This window comes from Pteropus medius, unplaced genomic scaffold, assembly GCF_902729225.1.
Source record: "Pteropus medius unplaced genomic scaffold, Ma_sr-lr_union100, whole genome shotgun sequence".
Lineage (NCBI taxonomy): Eukaryota > Metazoa > Chordata > Mammalia > Chiroptera > Pteropodidae > Pteropus > Pteropus medius.
The window spans coordinates 20,693,515-20,714,002 of record NW_024349519.1 but is presented as its reverse complement, the minus strand read 5'-3'; the positions used below and the strand labels follow the sequence as shown (position 1 = coordinate 20,714,002).

At 33.0% G+C, this 20,488-nt stretch overlaps 1 protein-coding gene across 1 annotated transcript in view; it reads left to right on the top strand.

Moving 5' to 3' along the window:
- Nucleotides 1-20,205, top strand: part of VEGFC (vascular endothelial growth factor C) — a 99,912-nt gene extending 79,707 nt beyond the window's left edge. Inside the window, exons 4-7 of the mRNA XM_039882593.1 lie at nt 2,519-2,670; nt 16,095-16,201; nt 16,514-16,847; nt 19,700-20,205. Coding sequence (XP_039738527.1) covers nt 2,519-2,670; nt 16,095-16,201; nt 16,514-16,847; nt 19,700-19,814 — 708 coding nt within the window. The 3' untranslated portion in view covers nt 19,815-20,205. The remainder of the gene's footprint in view (nt 1-2,518; nt 2,671-16,094; nt 16,202-16,513; nt 16,848-19,699) is intronic.
- The last annotated feature ends 283 nt before the right edge of the window (nt 20,206-20,488 follow it).

The window sequence follows — 20,488 nt, the reverse complement described above, 5'->3', positions numbered from 1 at the left end:
TCACTCTCAGGCTCTGATCAGCCTTGTGTCACTTGAGACAAGGACAAATCCTGAAGTGATTGCTTGCAGTCTATAAGCAAAAGTGTTCCTTGTGGCCAGAGTTATCTGGGCCCTTTCCCTCTGGTCATATTGGGTCCCTCTTATTTCTTCATTCTCACCGCTGCTCCTGTCCTTACAGCTGCTGCCCTGCCACTGAGAGCCACTGCTGGTACCCACTTGTCTCCTCAATCCTTACCATACTTGGTTTCCTTGAGACGTTTGACCCTGTGACCACACACACAACTTTTTGAAGCTCTCCTGTCATTCTGTGCTTTCTTTTTTGCTTAATGGTACCTCTTCCTAGTTTTCTACATGTCACACTTCTCAGATATATTTACCAGTTCATTTGCCTTTTTTCACCCCTTAAATGTCCCTGTTCCCCCGGGTTCTATTATTAGACATTTTCTCTTTTTGTTCAGAATGATCTCACCAAGAAATCTCATCAATGCCCGAGACTTCAATTACAGCTTTAAGATTGATGACTTTCAAATGGCTCTTCTAACCTTTAGGCACATATATCTAACTGCTGATTTCATATCAACAGTTATAATCTATATCTAATTACAAGATATCTAACTGCTAAGACATAAATTCTTAGATGTTTGTAAGCTGACCTATACATCTTCCTACTATTTCCACTATTGCAGAACTTAAATAAGTAATTTGTAAATTATTTAACATAAAAATTAAATAAGCAGCATATTAAAAATTGCTATTTCCTAAGCCACTTTGTTTCTTCTGTAATGCTGGTTCTTAATGTAGGGTCCATAGATGTCTTAAGAAGTAGAAAAACTATAGTGTTTATAGACATTGCAGAATAGCTTTTTAAAAATAGTTATACATAGTGCAATGGGTTTCTGCCAGTGTGACATTTCACCTAATAAAAGATTTCATCCAAACTGAGTGAACAAATGTCTTTTAGAGAAGAAACTGGTCAAAATCATAATATTGGGATATGTTGAAATCATATGTTGAGGTTATCTATATAGAATGGACAGTATTTGGAGAAGACCTAGAATCTTGAGAATATATGCAAATACTAAAACACACATCTGTATAGTAATCAATATTCATATCACTTTTGCATACCTTAGCTTATGTAATTTTTATACTAGTCCCCTGAATAAGTCAAATCTTATCCTCAGCTTACTGATTTTTAAAGAAATATACAGCTTAGAGAAGTTAAACAACTTTTCCAAGTTCACAAAACTTATAAGTGGGGTTGCTAATGAAAGTGCCCGAGGGTGAGATCCTGTGTCCACTCCTCCTAAGGCATTTACACTGAGAAAGTAGCTGAACTTTTAAATGAATATATAATAAATACATTCCAAATGAAGAAAGTGTGTATTTTATAATTTACATAATTCTGCATTTCGTTCTTCAAAATTCGTCTCAATAAATCTCCCTTTAGTATGGACAAATGGCAACTAATTCTATTCCCTAAATATTTCCAATGATCTTCAACTGTTGATATGAAATTACAGCAAGGGGCCAAATCACAAGGCTCTGGAGAATGTCATCATTTTAGCACTGCTCAGATTGCCATAAAAGTACCAAATAACACGTGGTTCAATTGTAGTTACATTACTACAGACCGATCTTATCCAGCAGGCAATGGCCAGGATTTTACTTTTATTACTGATAATAATTTAGATTTTAAGAGCCTTAGGAATTCAATGAATGTACAAATACTAACTATTTGTACATTTAATTTAAATTTTCATTTAAATGTTTTTAAACATTGTTTTGGAGGAAGGAAGAAGAGAACTGCAGTTCTCCACAAATAAGGCATTCAGAATGAGAAACTAAATTTTGAGACTCTAATCCACATTCATGTAAAATGTCCTACCTTATTTTAAGCTTAATTATTTTTCTAATACCTCTGTCAAATTTGCAGACACAAAGCTTTATCTATTAAATAATGAATGTTTTTTTCTATTATGCATAAATTCATAAGAGATCTCATATAAATATAAAACTACTTCGAGGTAGAAATTTAATTTGGAATGAAAGTTTTATACCTATGTATTTTATGTCTGTTATTCAGTTTACGTAAAATAGGACTTAACCAAATGTTTCTAGCTTGTGTGGCCTGTAGATTTGCTCTTATATCACAAAGAAATTTATATCCTTGCCACTTTTTAAACCCTGGAATAACCTAGAATTCTGAAATAATTATTTTTCCTTGAACACATTGGTCTGTTACACCTCTGCTCTATAATCATTAGCTGGTTATCAGAATTCTAATATGCTTTATAATAGTGACATGAAAGAAGCACATGAACTATTTAGTATTCTGATAAAGGATATTAATTAGAAACAAACAGTTTTTACGTTGTAAATGTAAAAACTTTATGTCCTGAATATATTATACAGAACATAAAGAGTTAATCTCACTCTTTTGGGACTCCAATATTTACCATAAAAATGCTTAATAGCATCTATATAATTTTTTCTTCTTTTTGTCCCTTCTTTGTAGTTGTTTGAAATTACAGTGCCTCTCTCTCAAGGCCCCAAACCAGTAACAATCAGTTTTGCCAATCACACTTCCTGCCGGTGCATGTCTAAACTGGATGTTTACAGACAAGTTCACTCAATTATTAGACGTTCCCTGCCAGCAGCCCTGCCACAGTGAGTATGAATTAAATCTATTTTCTCTGCATCCTCTACTAATATAAAATTATGTTCAAGTGAACACCATTTATTAAAATGACTTTTGTGAAATTTGCTATTAAATGCTTTACATCAAATACAAAAGAAAACAAATTTAATAGGGCACCAGAAAAATAAAAAACTGAAACAAGGAAGCCCGCTATATAGACACAATAGTTCACAAAATAAAAGAAGTATTTCTGTGGAATAATATACTTTCCACCAATATTTATGCTATCTCTAATTTAGCCTTATTAATATATAACATTCATGAAATCAGGTGTGCAAACTCATACATTATGTTAAAGCTAAAAACATTTAAACATTGATAAGATTTTGGTCTGAGACAAAAAGTAAGTATAAATAAATTATTTTATATCTATTAGCATTCATTGCCTTTCTTAAATCTCAGTTATTTTTCTCTATATATCTTTTCATATTTTTATTTCAGCAAGGACTGAATATTGATTAATTGCTAGAAAGAATTTTCTCTTACTATTACTTCAGATTAACATTCAAAGTAATGTGTTATTTAAATTTCCTTTGCATCTTATATTTTGGTTTGGTAAATGCTTTATTTGATCATATATAATGACCTGGATAAAGCATCAGGTATTGACTCTGCCAGTAGTTTGTAGTGAATCATTATGTATTTGGGATCTAGCAACTTTTTGCTTTCTGCCCCCAAAAAGAGGATGCAGCTCTTCATTCTTTAAGGACATCCAGTGCATAAGGAATGTGTATGTGAATGAAACTGCAGCATTTGTAACAAAAGTATAAAAAAAAGTGATGGGCAAACGTATATATTACAAATTAAAAAAAAAAAAACTTGCATCTCAGGATTCAGCAATAAACGTGATACACTAAATAGCAGTTTTTCCCCATTGAATCTCTTTGTACTGCTTTACTTAATGTTACAGATAGGAGGCCTTATCTCTTTCAGGAACACTTTAGGAAAAACTCAATAGCCTAATTTGAGTGACACAGATCTGTCTTCCTTGACATGAGAAAGAAAAGATCTTACAGGCATCTGTGAATAAATTCATGCTGATGCATTCAGAGACAGCCACTACCTGAAGCTATCGTATATGAGATGTCATCCATGTAGCTCTGAGAGGTCTATTCACCTGTCTCCCTTGGTAACTCATTTATTCTAAGAACTTCAGTCATTATCTTTGTGCTGATGGTTCCCAGAATTACAGTTCAAGACCTGGCCATATTATTGATTTAATATTTTATCTAAATCTATCTTATATTGCTGTTTATAATTATATTAGATATAATATATACAAAATCAAAGATTTTTTAAATTCCTTCATTTACTTCTACATTATTCATTGTAATATTCTCTCATGTCCTTTGAGGCCTTAAACTCACAGTTGTCATTAATTACTTATTTTTCTTATATCATCCTGAAAACTTGATTATTTGGGGGGAGAGGGGATATCTGCTCCAACCTATACTTATATTTCATTTCCATCACTGCCATACTCATCCACTTCATTCTGCATGTATTTCTGATCTAATGCAGTGGTGTCAATAATAGTTTTCTTGTATCAGATATTTCTCCAACTTCTGTATAATGTCACAAGTAAGCTTTAAAAGGCAGCATTTTATTCGTCTGACAAAAAACTGGCAGTGACTTTCAACTGCTCAAAGAATTAAGCACAGATTTCTCACCTCTCTATTCTGGTATCGGCCTTTCTTTAGTCTATTGTTTCCTCTTATTCACTAAGTTTGTGTTTCACAAAGTCTAATACCCTGAACACCAAGCTCATTTCCTGCTCCATATCTTGTTTCTGTTATGGCCCTGGTCCTTTCTTTTCTTCCTTTCCAAAAATCCAATCCACTCTCAGGGTTCAGGTAAAGGTCTTTCTCCTACAGTTGTCTTGTCCAAATACCACAACCACCTTTGCTTCTTGAATACTCATAGCTATTACTGCTTTTATTTTGTTCTCACATGGATTTATAGGAGTCTGTAAATGTGACATGTGAAACTGAACTATGAGACTATTTCAGGTAGGTTTATATCCTCCATAATATCCAGCTAATAACACTTAAAAATAATTGAGCTGTTACTACACTTTCATCCCTTTAAATACATTGTTACACATTTAATCATCACAAAAGTCATCTATGAAGTTTGTAATAGTACTATCCTATTATACAGGTGAAGCAGAGTTAAGAGCTAAACAATATACTACACTGATCAACAAATGCTTGCTAAATAAAATAACATATTTATCTGTATATATTGCATGTCATTTGCATATTTTACTCTTGTTTTCATCATTACTTATTCACTATACTATACACTGTTTGAGGTTAAGAAGACACAAAAACAGCAAAAAGAGCCTGGGCCTTAGAGGAAGACAGATATCAACCTGAAATGAGGTCCGCCACTAATTAGCTTTTAAAGATTGGGTATTTCATGTCTCTGAACCTCCATTTGCTTATATATAAAATGTAAAGACTTAAAGAAGATTGAACTAAATACTGAATGCTCATATAGTGCTAAGCACCATGTCTGGCATCTAAGAGATTGACATTAAAAAGCAGATTTGTTATCATTAAGCTTCATTTCTGAATATTCTTCTCCTTGTCTCTGTGTTTTTCAGTGTTTTTTACCACTAGCTACAATAAGAAAGGTATTGTATATTCCAAGCCAGTACACACACAACTATTTGTGTGTAATAATATAGTTTTAAAGTAGATAACTATATAACTTTAAATGTAGGTGTATAGTCGTATATAACTATGAAAGCAAAACAAAGTATTATTTTAAAATGTTTTCTCATTGTAGTGCTGCTCAACCTTTTTCCATTATTGCCCCTACTAAGAATCCTTACATACGCATTTTTTCTTATCACCACCCCGACGACATTTTAATCCCACAGACATATTTATATCCCATTATGTGTCTTATGTATTTCTGGAATTTATATGCAAAAAAGGAAGTAGAAAGCTTATCTTTTCATTCAATGTAGGATTTAAAATGACAAAGTAAAATTTATATAGTTATATAGTATAATTAAATAAAAGATGTTAACATTGAACATAATTTTATGACTATTTGCTGAAAAGCAGTTAAGGTAATTTACGTATATAATTGGTACTCTATATCAAATTTCATATGGAAAGTAGCAATTTATATAAATACATAAATATATTTGTATTTAATATAATTTTCTATTTACATATAAATACATTTTAAATATTTTTCAAATATATTATTTAAAAACATACAAAATGATAATTTTTCCAGCAAAAGTAAAATAATTTTAAAATAATAATTTTTTTAAACTTTCGCTTCAAATGAGAATACAATGTTTAACCTGTATAAATACTAGATAATCTTTAATGTCAACATTTTTTCTTCTCAGTATATGACATACTTATGATTTGAATAAATTTGTAGAATTAAAGAATAAAATAAATATAATCTATTTCTACTTAATTCTCAAAGCTCGAGTCAGATGCAAAAGCACCAGGGACCAAGCAAAAGTCACAGCCACAGGCACCCCACAGGCACACACAGGACCCTCTCAGTGTATGACTTTGAGATCAAGCAGTTGGCCAAGAGAAAGTCCTCCAGTCACAGCTATTTATTCACCATAATTTTATAGCCTTTATCTTGCACACACTTTGGATATCTGTCAGTGCCAGTGCTGCTCGTGCAATAGCCAGCAAAGCCCAATACAAATTAAAAACTGTGGAATAAGATTTTGATGGATTTTGGAGGGCCAAAAACCATTGTAAAATCTAAGATTTCTCCTCCCCAGTACCCCATTTTTACCCACTTACAGATAATATTGTTTCCAATATGAATGCATGCCTTATTACATGTGAGGCACTCTAATACTTTTTTCTATTCTGTGTCTCTTTTTTAAATGTTGACCTCAACCTATTGCTAATTGTGACCCATAATTTAATAAAAATTTCCTATAATGATAATGCATATATGATAAACACATAGCTGTGTTACCAAATCATTACTTTTGTTAAGAGTTAAGAGGAATAGCCATCACAAGGGCTAAAATTAAAAAGACTGAAAAATTCAAATGTTGGAGAGGTTGTGGTGCAACTGGAATTCTCAGATATCACTGGTGGAAATGTGAGATGGTACAACTACTTTACAAAACACTTTGGCTGAGGCTTATGAACTTAAATACACACTTACAATGTGCTCCATAACTTTTCCTCCTAAGTGTTTACTCAAGAGAAATAATTCCACACAATTACTTGTACACAAATGTTTATGTAACCTCTATTAGCCAATAACTGGAAACAATTCAAATGTCCATCAAAGGTGAATGGATAAACAAATGTAGTATATTCTATTCATACAGTGGAACATTACTGAGCAATATGAAAAGAATCAACTATTGATACACACAATAGGAATGGATCTCAAAAACATTAAACTGAATGAAGAAGCTAGGCTAAAAAGAACACATAGTGTATGATTCAATTTACATGAAACCCTAGAAAAGACAAATATAATTTAGATCGAGAAAAAGCAATTCAGTCATTGCCTGAAAATATGAGTGGAAGGAATTTATTGGAACGGAGCAAAGAAAAGTTTTTGGGGTGATGGAAATCATTTTATTATGATAGTTGCATGAATACATAAATTTGTCAAAAGACAATGAATTTAAAATAGCATTTTACTACATGCAAGTTATTCCCCAATAAAATTGATTTTTGAAAAGCCAAAAGAAGAAAAACCCTTTAATTTACTATAATTTTGAAAGTAGTTTGGGTTTAAAACAGTAGATTACTTGAACTCTTTATGGTGACACTTTAAGTCAAATCTTTAAGATTCTTATGATTCCTTACTGGGGAGGGCTTCCCAGCACTCCTTTATATAGAGTTTGAAATTTTATTCAGATTGTAGAGGAAGACAAAGCATGCCTTTTTTTTCAAATGCATGGCATTATATTTACATTGTTATGAAGTTCAATAAGTAGCAGACCATTCGTTTTACATTATTTATGAAGAAGTATAAGTCACTAATTAAAGAAATCATTCATAAAATAATTGTTGAGTCTCGAAAATGGACAAAGAATGTTTCTAGATCCTATGAGAGAAGACAAAGATGAGTTTGGCTGCCCATGATCTCACAGCACTCAGATCATTCAAGGTCAAAGAGGACGTCAACGCGTTGTATTTAGATTATTACTATTTCATTTTCCTAAATATTACTGTGCACCAAGCATCTGCCACACATTGTCTCATGCTCATACTGGTTCTGCCAGGTGGCTGTACTGATGATAGAGATTACAGACACTAGTTAAGAAGTGTGCACACTGCAGGCAGCTTCCTGGTTTGAAAATTCATTCTCCACTTATTAGCTCTTTGAATTTTTCTAAGTTCTTTAAACTTTTTGTGACTCATTTTCCTCATTTCATCTATAAAAATACATATAAATTAAAAATGTTACAGGTAACATGATACAGTATAACATCTGGACCTTAATTCTCACAATCTAATACTATATTATATGTTAACCTAGTATTGGTCAATAGGATAATAGAATAATAATGATGATAATAATAGCACCAAACTCATAGTGATGCAGTGATGGTCATAATCAGTAATTCACATTAAAAATTAGCATACTGCCTGACACAAAGTAAACATTCAGTCTTGGCTGCAATTTTTTTCTTAACATTTTACTAATGAAATAATTGAGTCTAATTAGCATGTACAAAGCTAAACAGCTAAAAATATAAGTACCAGAAAAAGATAAAAATTCAAATCTTTCTCTTCATCCCATGCTTTTCCCCAATATCATATAGCATTTCTAGTATTTATAAAAATACTTGAAAATTTCAATATCAGTAGCACCAAAATATGTCATAAATTCCAGATGTTGGAGAGAGTACCTCTAGCAGAAGTGGTTATTTATCACTATTCATTTGGATGTTCTCACAGATTATTTTCTTTCCAATTATTTTCTCTTATATTTTCCTTCTGCTTGAACTCCATTAATTTCTGTGGCCTCTATAGTAGAGGCTCTCCTCTTATGAAGAGCCATGTATGATTAAGAAGTGATGCCCTAGAATTTTTTTACTTAGTCAAAGTAGGCTTTATTCATTTATGAGATATTTATATTGGGTTTTTTTATGTGTGTAGTATTAGGAAATATGGGATATTTTTTAAATGGATAATATAATTCCTGAACTAAAGCAACTCATGTGCAGCATATAAACAAACAAATATTTATGACAGAATACATGTGTAAAACACTGTGCTCTGCTTCATTAAGTCATTCAACAAAGAGTGATTATGTGCCTACTAAGTACTACTATTGTGCTAGGCTGTAGAAATAGAAAGATAGATAAAATCACTACTCTAGAAGAATCACATGAGCGAGTCAAACCTGTAACACAGGACTGGAGTTGGTGTGGTAGAGGAGAATGCTGGATGCATGACTGGAGCAGTGTGATGGGGAGAGAATCCACATGAGGCCACATGTCATGCCAAGGATTGACTTTTTCTTCATCTCCCAGGAACCACTAAAAGATTCATTTAGGGGTGTGATATTTACCTTTTATATTATAGAAAGAACAGCCTGATAGTAATGTAGTATTGGCTTAAAGGAACAAACAGGAGGTGAGAAAATTGGAGAGGAAGGTTCTGAAATAATCCAATGGAGAAATAATAAGGGCGAGAACTGAGGCAGTGGAAATGGAAAACGAAAGAGAAATGGACATCGAAAGACATTTGAAAGAGAAGAAAGTATTTGACTTGGGAACTACGTGTGTGGGTTAACAAAGAGGGAGAAGGTGAGGGTGAAACTGCATGGATAATACTCAAGAAAACAGGAATGTGGATTTGAAGAAGAGAATTTAGTTTTTACACAGGTAGTTTGAATATTTGTGATACCTGTAAGAAATCAAAGTGAAACATTTGGTAGGTATTTGAATGTGGAGCTGGGACGACACTGGCAAAGCGAAGGGCATGCTCATTTGGTAGCTACCAGCATATAATTGGAAGTTACAGCAATTGGAAGATATAGGAAAATATAGGACTTAATCAGAGAAGAGGAGCAGCAGATGACACCATGTGAAATATCAATATTTAGTAAACTTAGAGAAACAATTCTTTGTGCAAGAGATTGATAAAGAACACTCAGAAAGAATAGAGATAAAAACTGGGAGAGAATGATATTACAAAATTCAGAAGATATTACAAAAGCCAATGAGAGTTCAAGGGAAGATGAAGTGGTTTGATGATCAAATATTAGAAAAAGCTCAAGAATGACAAGGACTGACTCCATTAGCTGAAGGACATGAAATGAAAGTAACATCTCATTTATTAATAATCTGCCATGCACTTGACAGAGAGGGAGAGAGTGTGTTTGAGAAAGAAGGAAACAGAATGAGAGAGAGAAATTCTCAATTACGTGCAAGAAACTGAATCAGAGGGATTTAGTAACGTTTTCCAGCATCACACAACTGAAAATGTTGCAAATCAGAGATTCAAACTAAATTTGGAGCCAGTTCATTCTTTTGGAGGTACAGCCATTACTGCATTTTTAACTTATTTAAATAAAAACAAACTCTCAAACATATACTAAAGGACAATGAAAACGAAACTGACAGATTGCAAAATTTAACAAATATATTTTTTCATATTTATTTAAGATACAACCCAAAGTCCCAGTCACCGTTCTTCATCCCCTGTCCCCAGAGGTAACTGCTACTATGAAATTGTATTACTTTTACTCTTGTTTTCTATTTTTATGGCATATGGATATATTAACATACCACAAGAAATTATGGTATGTTAAACATTTTGAGTATTTAAAAGTTTTATGTTTAAGTGGTGACAGTTTTTTTCTCTCAGCAGCTTGTTTTAGAGATTTAATCACATTGATGTCTGTTGGCCTACTTTGTTCATTAAATAGCTGTGTATTACTAATAAATAAGATGTTACTGTCATTTCATGTCCACTTAAAAATAACTGTGTATTTAGTATTTCATTGTATATATAAATAAATACATAAACAAATAGAATGTCCGTGCTTATTCTGTGATAATATACTATAGGGGAGGCAATATACTGTATATTAGGAAGAGAGAAAAATCAAAGGAGAGAGATGTCATATTTGAGAGACAAGTGCCTTGAAGAAGCAGTGCTTAAGGCAGTGCCTTGGAAGCTTTGAGCACCAGCCTGGGAGTTTCACCTTTTCTGTAGAGCTAGTGGAGTAGCATAGAGAGTTTAGAGGTAGAGGAGTGACATTACAATGTTCAGCATAACCAACATAGCTTGAATTTTTAATGGATAATAAAAATAGAGGCTATATATTATTTAAGCCTGATAAAGAGGCTGTATCACAGTCTTTTGGGGAGAGTCACATCATGAGAAAGACTGGAAAAGAAGAGATTAAAAAAAATGGATAAATCTAGCCTCGGGGCTGATATATGTTTTTGTTTGTTTATTATTTTCCATTTCTTTTACGAAAAGGTTAATATTGTTCACTAAGAAATTAAATAAAAATTTTTGCTTCTAAGAAGTTACGTTTATTCGGGTTTATTAAGGAATATTTCATTCTTGTGAGAACTCATCTCTTCTCCAAGAAACAAAGTGGATTTATAGTCCTGGCAACTTTTGATTTAGAACTTCAATGCTCAGTGTCTTTAAACTTTAATATGTAACAGATCCTCAGTCTGAATGCTTAGAAGCTTGACTATCCATGAAGATTTTTTTCCATTTTATTTTTTCATTCTTTCCCTTTAATTTTAAAAGTATACCAAATATGTACTTTACCAGAAATAAAGATAAACAATAACATGATTAATTTAACAAACTATATCAGAACAGAAATATCGAGATAATATGTCTTCCAATTAAATTGGGATGGTCTTGTGCCAGTTGATCAGAAACTACTTGTTTTTTCCAGTATTCGAAAACATGCACCTGCATTCTGCCCTGAAAATATCCTCTTTGCAAGCTTAAAACCATTATGTTAATATACATTTATTGTTGAAATCTTAATTCATATGTCTGTTCATCCTCTTTTTTATAAAGTTCTTTATCTAAATATTGTTTAACACCTTCATATGAGCACCTATCGATAAGAATCGGTTTACCATCAAACTCAGTTAAGAGGTTATAGACTCCGAAGCATATTTTTTATCTAAAAGGAAGGTGACTGTGCTATACAGTGTACCTACCTTTGGACTTTCTGATTTGTGCCTTCTAAAAGATAATAACTGAAAGCAGCATTCTAATGGCTCACTGATTGACTGGTAGAAATTACAGCAAAGCGTGTATGGCTGAGAAGATTTTATTAGTACATCCTCTGCGCTGGGGTCATGTCAGTAATGTTACCTAGAAGTGGAAACTGTTAGGTCAAAGATTTTGTGAGGCTTAATGTCAAGTTCAACCAGAACACATTGGTGATTGTTATCAATTAATTCCCATATAATTAGACCAAATCCACCAGTCATTTTCTAAAAAATTTTAATAGACTTGTTAGCAGTTTTACTTTTATAGAAAAACTGAGCAGAAAGTACAGAGTTCTCATTCTGTCCTCAACATCCTCACCTAGTTTCCCTTATTATTAATATCTCGAATTACATTTTTAACAATTGATGAGTCAATATTGATATGTTATTAACTAAAATCCATAGTTTACATTAGGATTTTTTTGTAAATTACTTGGATTTTGACAAATGTGTAAGGAAATGTATAATTACAGTATCATACAGAATGTTTCACCATGCCCAAATCCTGCATACTCTACCTACCTATTCAGCCCTTCTCCCTCCCCCCAATCCCTGGCATCAGCCAGTCATTTTGTTGTCATATCAACTCTCTAATACCCTCAAAACACGTTCTTTTTGTTGTTTTATTTTGTTTTGTTTTGTTTTTCTGTTAATGTATTGTGGCTGTTAGGAGATAATGAGACCAGTGGCTATGATTAAAGGACATTTTTACTGAGTTCTTGATTACTTACCCTTATCTATTCTCTGTTCTAATTGTTAATTCAAATTAAATATAGAAATAAAAACTGACAAGCTGATAAATACAGTAACTACTAGATTTCCATCATTTTAACCTACCATACTTCTTTCAACCTTGTCTCCCAACCTATCCAAGCAGGGAAATTCAAAAAATAAAAACAGGAAAACATAGGCTTCTAGACTTATCTGTTCTCCAGTGCTTCTATGCCCCTGTTCTGGTGGCATCTCACTCAAAAACAAACAGTTCTGTACTTGGCTAGCCAACTGGTGAACAAACAGCGCGACTCTTATTTTATATCCAAGTTTCAGAAGGTGACTGAGCTTTCGTAAATAACAAGTTTATATTTGCACAAGGAGTGAAAATTAGATGTATAAGCCCATTTTTTATATTAATGCAACTATTTAATTAGCCTATTAATTATTAAGTCTGAAATAATGGTGAAACCATGGAATTTTCATCTGTTCCTTTTATACCCTAACAAACCCCAACCCCTGTCCACTGTTCTGCCAGTCAGTAGACTAATGGAACATAAGCAAACAATAACATGCACAGATATGAACACAAATTAGTGTGAAGTCAATAAAAATCAATATAAGGGAAGATGAGTATATACATTTTATTCAGGTATATCTCTGTTAAATGTGTTCCTTTTTATTTTAGACAATTTATATAAAGCCTTAAAAATGAATGCAGTTCTGATTTCTATACATAGTATTAAAGAAGTTAATGACATTGAATATCAAGGACATTTTTACTTAACCACTCTTGCAAAACTGTAAGCATATCAACATCTGTCTAGATTGTCAAGAATATTCAAGGGCCATACACGATGAACTCAATGTGAACAAAACAATTCAAAGACTTTTAGAATAAAACTGTTGAAACATTTTTTCCTGGGGCTCTGTGGCTCTGATAATGAAAGAATACAGTACCCTTCCAGCTGTTATTCTGACAACAATCTTGAGCAAAAATGGTCTGGATCGATATTCTTCCCTAAAATAGGTTTGAGTAGTTTTATCATAGTGGGTGAAATTTAGATGACATCAACCATTGGCATTTAGGAAATCAAAATTCTATTTTGATATTTATCAAAAAAATTAAATGTAGTTAAATTTCATCATTTGTTATCTTAATGGAATACAGAGCATCTTCTAAAGTCATATTTTTCTATAAATTTAAGTTTTAAGAATATTAGAAATTAAAATACTTAGTTCACCTTGAGCAAACCATAATTAGTCAGTTAATATAACGTTTATGTGGGTACAACCTTTGAGGTATAACATAACCGAGAATGTTATTCTGAAGATTATATTTTTACTCAACATGAATATGCAAAAACTAAAGAGTTAGTTTAGCCACATTATATGAAATCATTATTTAATTCTATAAACCTGGAAAGCTTATTTTGTATAACATTTCCAGAAATATATTTCTACATTTATTTCTACATTTGTTTCTACACACAGTACATGCTTTTGAATTTATATTTTTGAAGATGTCGAAATATTAGAAAAATCTATTTTTTCCTTACTAGATGATAGGAAATTGTTTTTGTTTTCATATCTATTTAGGATGAACAACTTTGTATACATTTTTAAACTTAAGCACAGACACATTATACATATTCCTGCAGTTGGAAATGTCATCATTCACCATCTCAGTTAGGCTAGGGACTAAGATTATTTGTGACACTTTTTTTTTTGCCATTTGAATAGCTTAGAGATGTGTTTTGTCAACTTTTCTGAATGCAAGTAAAGACAAATACACTTGACATTGCAACCATAAACACACATACACACACACTACACGTGGAAGAAGGAGGGGTTGTGTGTGAGGGGTTGTATATTCATATTTGCACGTACACATTTGTATATGTATATTACTTATTTTAAAATATTTACATGCATATATATAATTGAAATAAAATTTCAGAAAACAGTCTTTATCACATGCACTCTAATAGTTTGTATTTTATTACATGCCAGTTTTTACATTAAAAATGCATTTCCCAACTCGTGTAGTTGATTTTTTGATCCACTAATGTGTTACAACTAACGACTGGAAAAAAACAATGGCTTAGGTGATGGCACTATAAATCACATATCAGCTAAATGAATGATGCCTTTCTAATAGGACCGCCACAACATTGTGTCCACCTTTATCAACCTGGGAATATGTTACTTAACCCACGTCAATATTGCGGCAACATAGACAAAATGGATTTACTTTCATTTACAGAAAGTATGAGTTTCTGTAAATGAAATGATATGAGTTTCATTCAACCAGGATCAATTGTATTGCTATTATATAACTAAACAATTTCATATTGTTGGATAGAATACTAACATTTTAGATAGGAGGTAAATTTAAAGAAACAGTGATATTATTTTAGAAAATTTATACACTGTCTAAATTTTATGTGGATTGATGTTAATTTATGATTAGCCAAGAAAATAATAACAAAAATACTAATGTGTAGAGACTTGCTCTTGAGAATACCTAAAATTATTAGGAAGGTATAATGTTCTCCAGGAAATATTGTTAAATAAAAAAGCAAGGTTTAGAACCGCATCTAAAGGATGCTATCTTCTGTGTAACAGAATGAGCTAAAATGTATACATACATATTTTCTTTTATTTGCAAAAAGAAACACTAAAGCCATAAACCAAAAGCTAAGAAAAGGAAGAGCATGCTGTTTAATTTTTACTGAAATGAAGGAAAGGAGAGAAGGAGAGAGGAAGGGTGGGAAGGAGGGAGGGAAAACTAGAACAACAGCAAAAACACAGCTCTTTGATACCTTTCTGGTAGAGTGTAGAGTGGGAATTTTGTATTAATGGACCCTTGACAGTTATAGGCATCTGCTCCTCAGAAATAAGTCAGTGAAGTTACATGTATAAGGGTGTTTTATGTAGAACTGTTTGAAAAAGCCAATTGGAAGCAACTTTAATAGCTACCAGTAGGAGATTAATAAAATAAATAGTAATACATCCACTTAATGGACTACTATGCAACCATGAAAAGTAACGGAGTGGAACTTTATGAAATGACATACAAAGATCTCCATGATGTATTGTTTAATGGAAAAGTAAATTTCAGAGTAATATAAAAGGCTTTATCCTATGTTCACAAAAACTAGAACACTATGTGATTATACAAATAATCGTATTTGCCTTAAAAAGGTAGACATCTGGAGTGAAATAAGACTATACCACTAACAGTGGTCACCTCTGTGATTAGAATTTGACAGCGCATGTAGGTAGAAGTAGTTTGAGAGGAAACTTTCATATTTCATTTCATATATACTCCATTATTTTAGAGCATTTTTTATAAGCATGTATTGATTGTGTACTACATAGGTAAGAAAAGGGATGATCCCTTCTATGTTCCAATTATACTAATGCTTAACCCATCTGTGTCTCCCCAAGATGCCAGGCTGCCAACAAGACTTGCCCCACAAATTACACATGGAATAGTCAAGTCTGCAGATGCCTCACTCAGCAGGATTTTATTTTTACCTCTAGTGCTGAAGACGGTAAGCAGAATGATGTTTTTAAGACTAAATACCAAGGGTCTCTAATTTGATTAACAAATACTTTAATATTAAAATCATATGTCCAATATTCAGATTATCACACTTTTTAATGGGTCACTACAAAATAGGACCTTTTTTGTTTCTTATTGGTATTATTTTGAACTTCTTTATAAAGGTACATGCCCATGTTTACGCACAGCCCTGTAATGAAAAACATAAAAAGGAAGATGTTTTTCAGTGCTTTTAATTGTTTCACACCACACCAGGGACCAAGTAAGGTATAGTAAGGTTGTCCTGCCTGTATTTGTCTAGACGTGGCAGATGGATTCCATGATATCTGTGGACCCAACAAGGAACTGGACGAAGAGACCTGTCAATGTGTCTGCAAAGGGGGGCTTCAGCCTTCCAGCTGCGGGCCCCACAAAGAACTAGACAGAGACTCATGCCAGTGCGTCTGTAAAAACAAACTTTTCCCCAACTCATGTGGGACCAACAGAGAATTTGATGAAAACACATGCCAGTGCGTATGTAAAAGGACCTGCCCAAGAAATCAGCCCCTCAACCCTGGGAAGTGTGCCTGTGAATGTACAGAAAATCCACAGAAATGCTTCTTAAAAGGAAAGAAATTTCAACATCAAACATGCAGGTAGGAAATCTTCATAAATTGTGTTTATTTCTCTTACTGGAAATAGTTTTCTCAGCTAAAAGCAGTTTTCTCAATCAAAATAACAGTCGTTTATTAGCATGAAACTGGTAAGATCTGAAAGACAAATTCTGATATTTTTTAACTAATGCCAAACTTGTGTGAGACTGTTTCCTCACCAAAGGGCAAGAAAGGAGCCCTGGGAACCCAAACCAGATACAAACTCAGGTTACACTCTGAGTCCTTTACCCAGGGGACAAGGTCGTGGCTGTCAACACAGGTTGGGGGACAGGTGCATCGGACAATCATCTGTGGAGCATTTTCAAAGTACACCAGGCAGTGCACACCTGCCCCCACCAAAACCACGATGCCATCAGATGTAGGACAACTGTTCTAAGTGCAGAAAATGTGCAAAATCTTAAAAGGATAGGATAGTACCATTTACTGTAGAATTATATCTAGAAATAAAAATATTTATGCTAACTATTTAACGGAATTAGAGACATAATATGTTGTTAAAGGTTACTCAAGACTCATTCTTCAAAACTTTTTCACCAAGAAAAGAATGAATCTCTTGGACTGAAACCTTTTAAGTGTGAGTCTCTGAACTTTTTCCTCTACAGTCTGAGAATAAGGAGAGCTACTATTTAAGCCAGATCTGACTTTTGACATTTCTCCCCACGTTCCTTCAACATCGCTCCACCAGTCATGTCTTCTCTCTTCCATACCTTTAACATCTTAACTCTGTTGTCCTTTCCTCTCAATTTATAAAAGTTCCTGAATTTCTTCTATTTTGTTAGCATCTCCCCGTGATGTTGAGCCTACTTTAGCAACCAAGTTCTGTCCTTCTCTTCAAATTTGCTCCAAGTTTAGGCCTTTGACGTTTTCATTCACCTCTTTCATCTGTCATTTATTCAACCAACTGTAATGGGATTTATGCCCTAAAATTCCCTGATAAGCTTCAGACTCTTACTTGCTAAATCCAATGGTCAATTGGGTCTTTATGTAAGACCAAAGCTGTCCTTTCTGTAGCTTTTCTTTAAGCTCTCCTCTTTTTTTGGCTGACATAAATCGTGCTCTCCTAGTGTCCTTTCAGTTTTCATACATTTTTTCTTTATCACCTTCACTGGGCTTTCTTCTCTTTCATCAAATGACTTTAAATGACTCAAACCTTACATTTCATTTATTTACAATTTTATATCTGCATTAATGTTTGTCATTCCTTTTTTCCTCAGTATATAAAGTATCCATCTTTTTGATTCTGAAGAGTTTTGCAGTCTCATTTTAATTTATATTTCTGATGATCTGTCCCCACTAGCTACTGCATAAGGAGATTTCATTGAATCTATGTATATCATTGATGACTTTTTTCCATTAGTATTTCAGAATACTCTATAATACTCCTCTTTAGAATATTTTGAGCAATAACTGTGTTGCAGTTTTACTTGCATATCTCTAATTACCAGGATATTACAAAAATACACATATAAATATTAAATCTTAGTAAAGATTACTAAACCTTTTTGTATATTAAATCCTTCTGAGTGAACTTCGTATATATTGAGAAACTTAAAATTTTGATGCTTGCATAGATAAATCAGCCACCATATTTTTCTCCAGAATTCTTACATTAACTTAGCAGAAAAGATTTCTATCATTGTATTTCTCTTAATAGTATACATTGTTTTATAAAGACTTTCTATTTACCGAAACTCCCCCATGTTCGTTTTTCTAAGTGTGTAATTCCAATTTTCGTGCATATATTGAAGCAAAAAAAAAAAAGATAATTTACATTTTGAAAATATTTATACTCCTTATTTTCTCTTAATATTTATTCCAAAAGTGTGGTGGGCAGACTTTAGTCCACTGCCTTAATAAGCAAGTTTCATTGGTCATTGAGAATTGTACCTCTTTAGTAAAGGAATACCAGAGGTCTTATAGTAATGCATTTGTATTTATAAGCAAAATTAACAATAATAACATTTTAACTAGATGTACTTTCTTTCCTAGAGTACAAAAATGAAATTTCGAAATCACATCTGTAGTTTTTCTGAGGTGCACTTTTGATATCCATGTCAGGTCATCTTGTATTTTTTTTTCCCTGGACACCCATTTCCATTCCCATATAGTAAGCATACTCACACTTCAGAAACTTTTTCAAAGATAACTCCCATTCATCAGGGCAACAGTGCTTCAGATGTTATTGACTACTTGATCATTTGTCCTTTTACCACTACTAGAAACTAGATGTCTAGGGCAGTAGGAGAGGGACCCCCACGATGATATTGCCCCTCTCCTTCCCTTCCGGCAGACAGCATTGGAGCCCAGATGGAGAAGAGAGAGTGAACCGCCATCACAGCTAGCTGCTTGCCCAGCGGGGACACAGGAGCAAGGGTGGGGCTGCTTGCTGAGGACCATGGGCCTGCCAAAATGGCTGGGTTTAATGGCTTCAAGCTCTGAGTTCCGTACAAGTCTCAGACTCTAGTGAGTTCTGCCATGTCTACGTGACCACACTAAATTGTCAGACCAAATAGTTACTTCCAAAATTTCTGTTTTATGTTACTTTCATCCACGAAGCAGAAAGCACTTCAAACTAATGCTGATATCTCATTCTTCCATTTGTTATTTTAGTAACCAAGACACTTTTTTTTTTTTTCAGGTTTTTCCATTCCTCTCAAATTTTATAATTGTAAGCATGAACTTTAACAATTTACAAACCTATAAACCCGAGAACAATTTTATGACAAAATGAGTAACTGTTCTAATTTAAAATTTAGAATAACTCAAAAGTGTGTCTATAGCATAAGTTCATATATTAATGTTTAACAAAAGTGTGTTTCTCTCTATATTCCTAGTTGTTACAGACGACCATGTACAAATCGACTGAAGCATTGTGAGCAGGGACTGTCATTTAGTGAAGAAGTATGTCGCTGTGTCCCTTCATATTGGAAAAGACCACATATGAACTGAGATTGTTCTATTTTCCAGTTCGTCATTTTTCTGTCATGGAAAACTGTGTTGCCACTTTAGAACTGTCTATGAACAGAGAGACCTTGTGGGACCATGGTAACAAAGACAAAAGTCGGCGTTTCCTGAACCATGTGGATAACTTTACAGAAAGAGACTGGAGCTCATCTGCAAAAGACCTCTTGTAAAGACTGGGTTTCTGCCAATGACCAAACAGCCGAGGTTTTTTTGTTGTGATTTAAAAGAAAAAAATAATGACTATATAATTTATTTCCACTAAAAATATTGTTTCTGCATTCATTTTTATAGCAATAACAATTGGTAAAGCTCACTGTGATCAATATTTTTATATAATGCAAAATATGTTTAAAATAAAATGAAAATTGTATTATAACCTGCTAAGTTCAATCCATTACCATCTTACACTGTAAGCAAACTTGATATTATGAAACATTCATCTCCCCCTGCTCCTTTTCTCTAACCAAATGTCAGATTGCGATTGCTATGAAAATGTGTGATCCTGTGAAAGAAAGTTTCACAGGGATTACAGTCACTACTACATTTCATTTAAATTCATCTCTTAATGTATTTAATGATTATAAACACTTTATTATATGACACTTTTGAATCTAAAACCAAATGAATCAATATAGATTGTACCATCTTATAAGATGGTC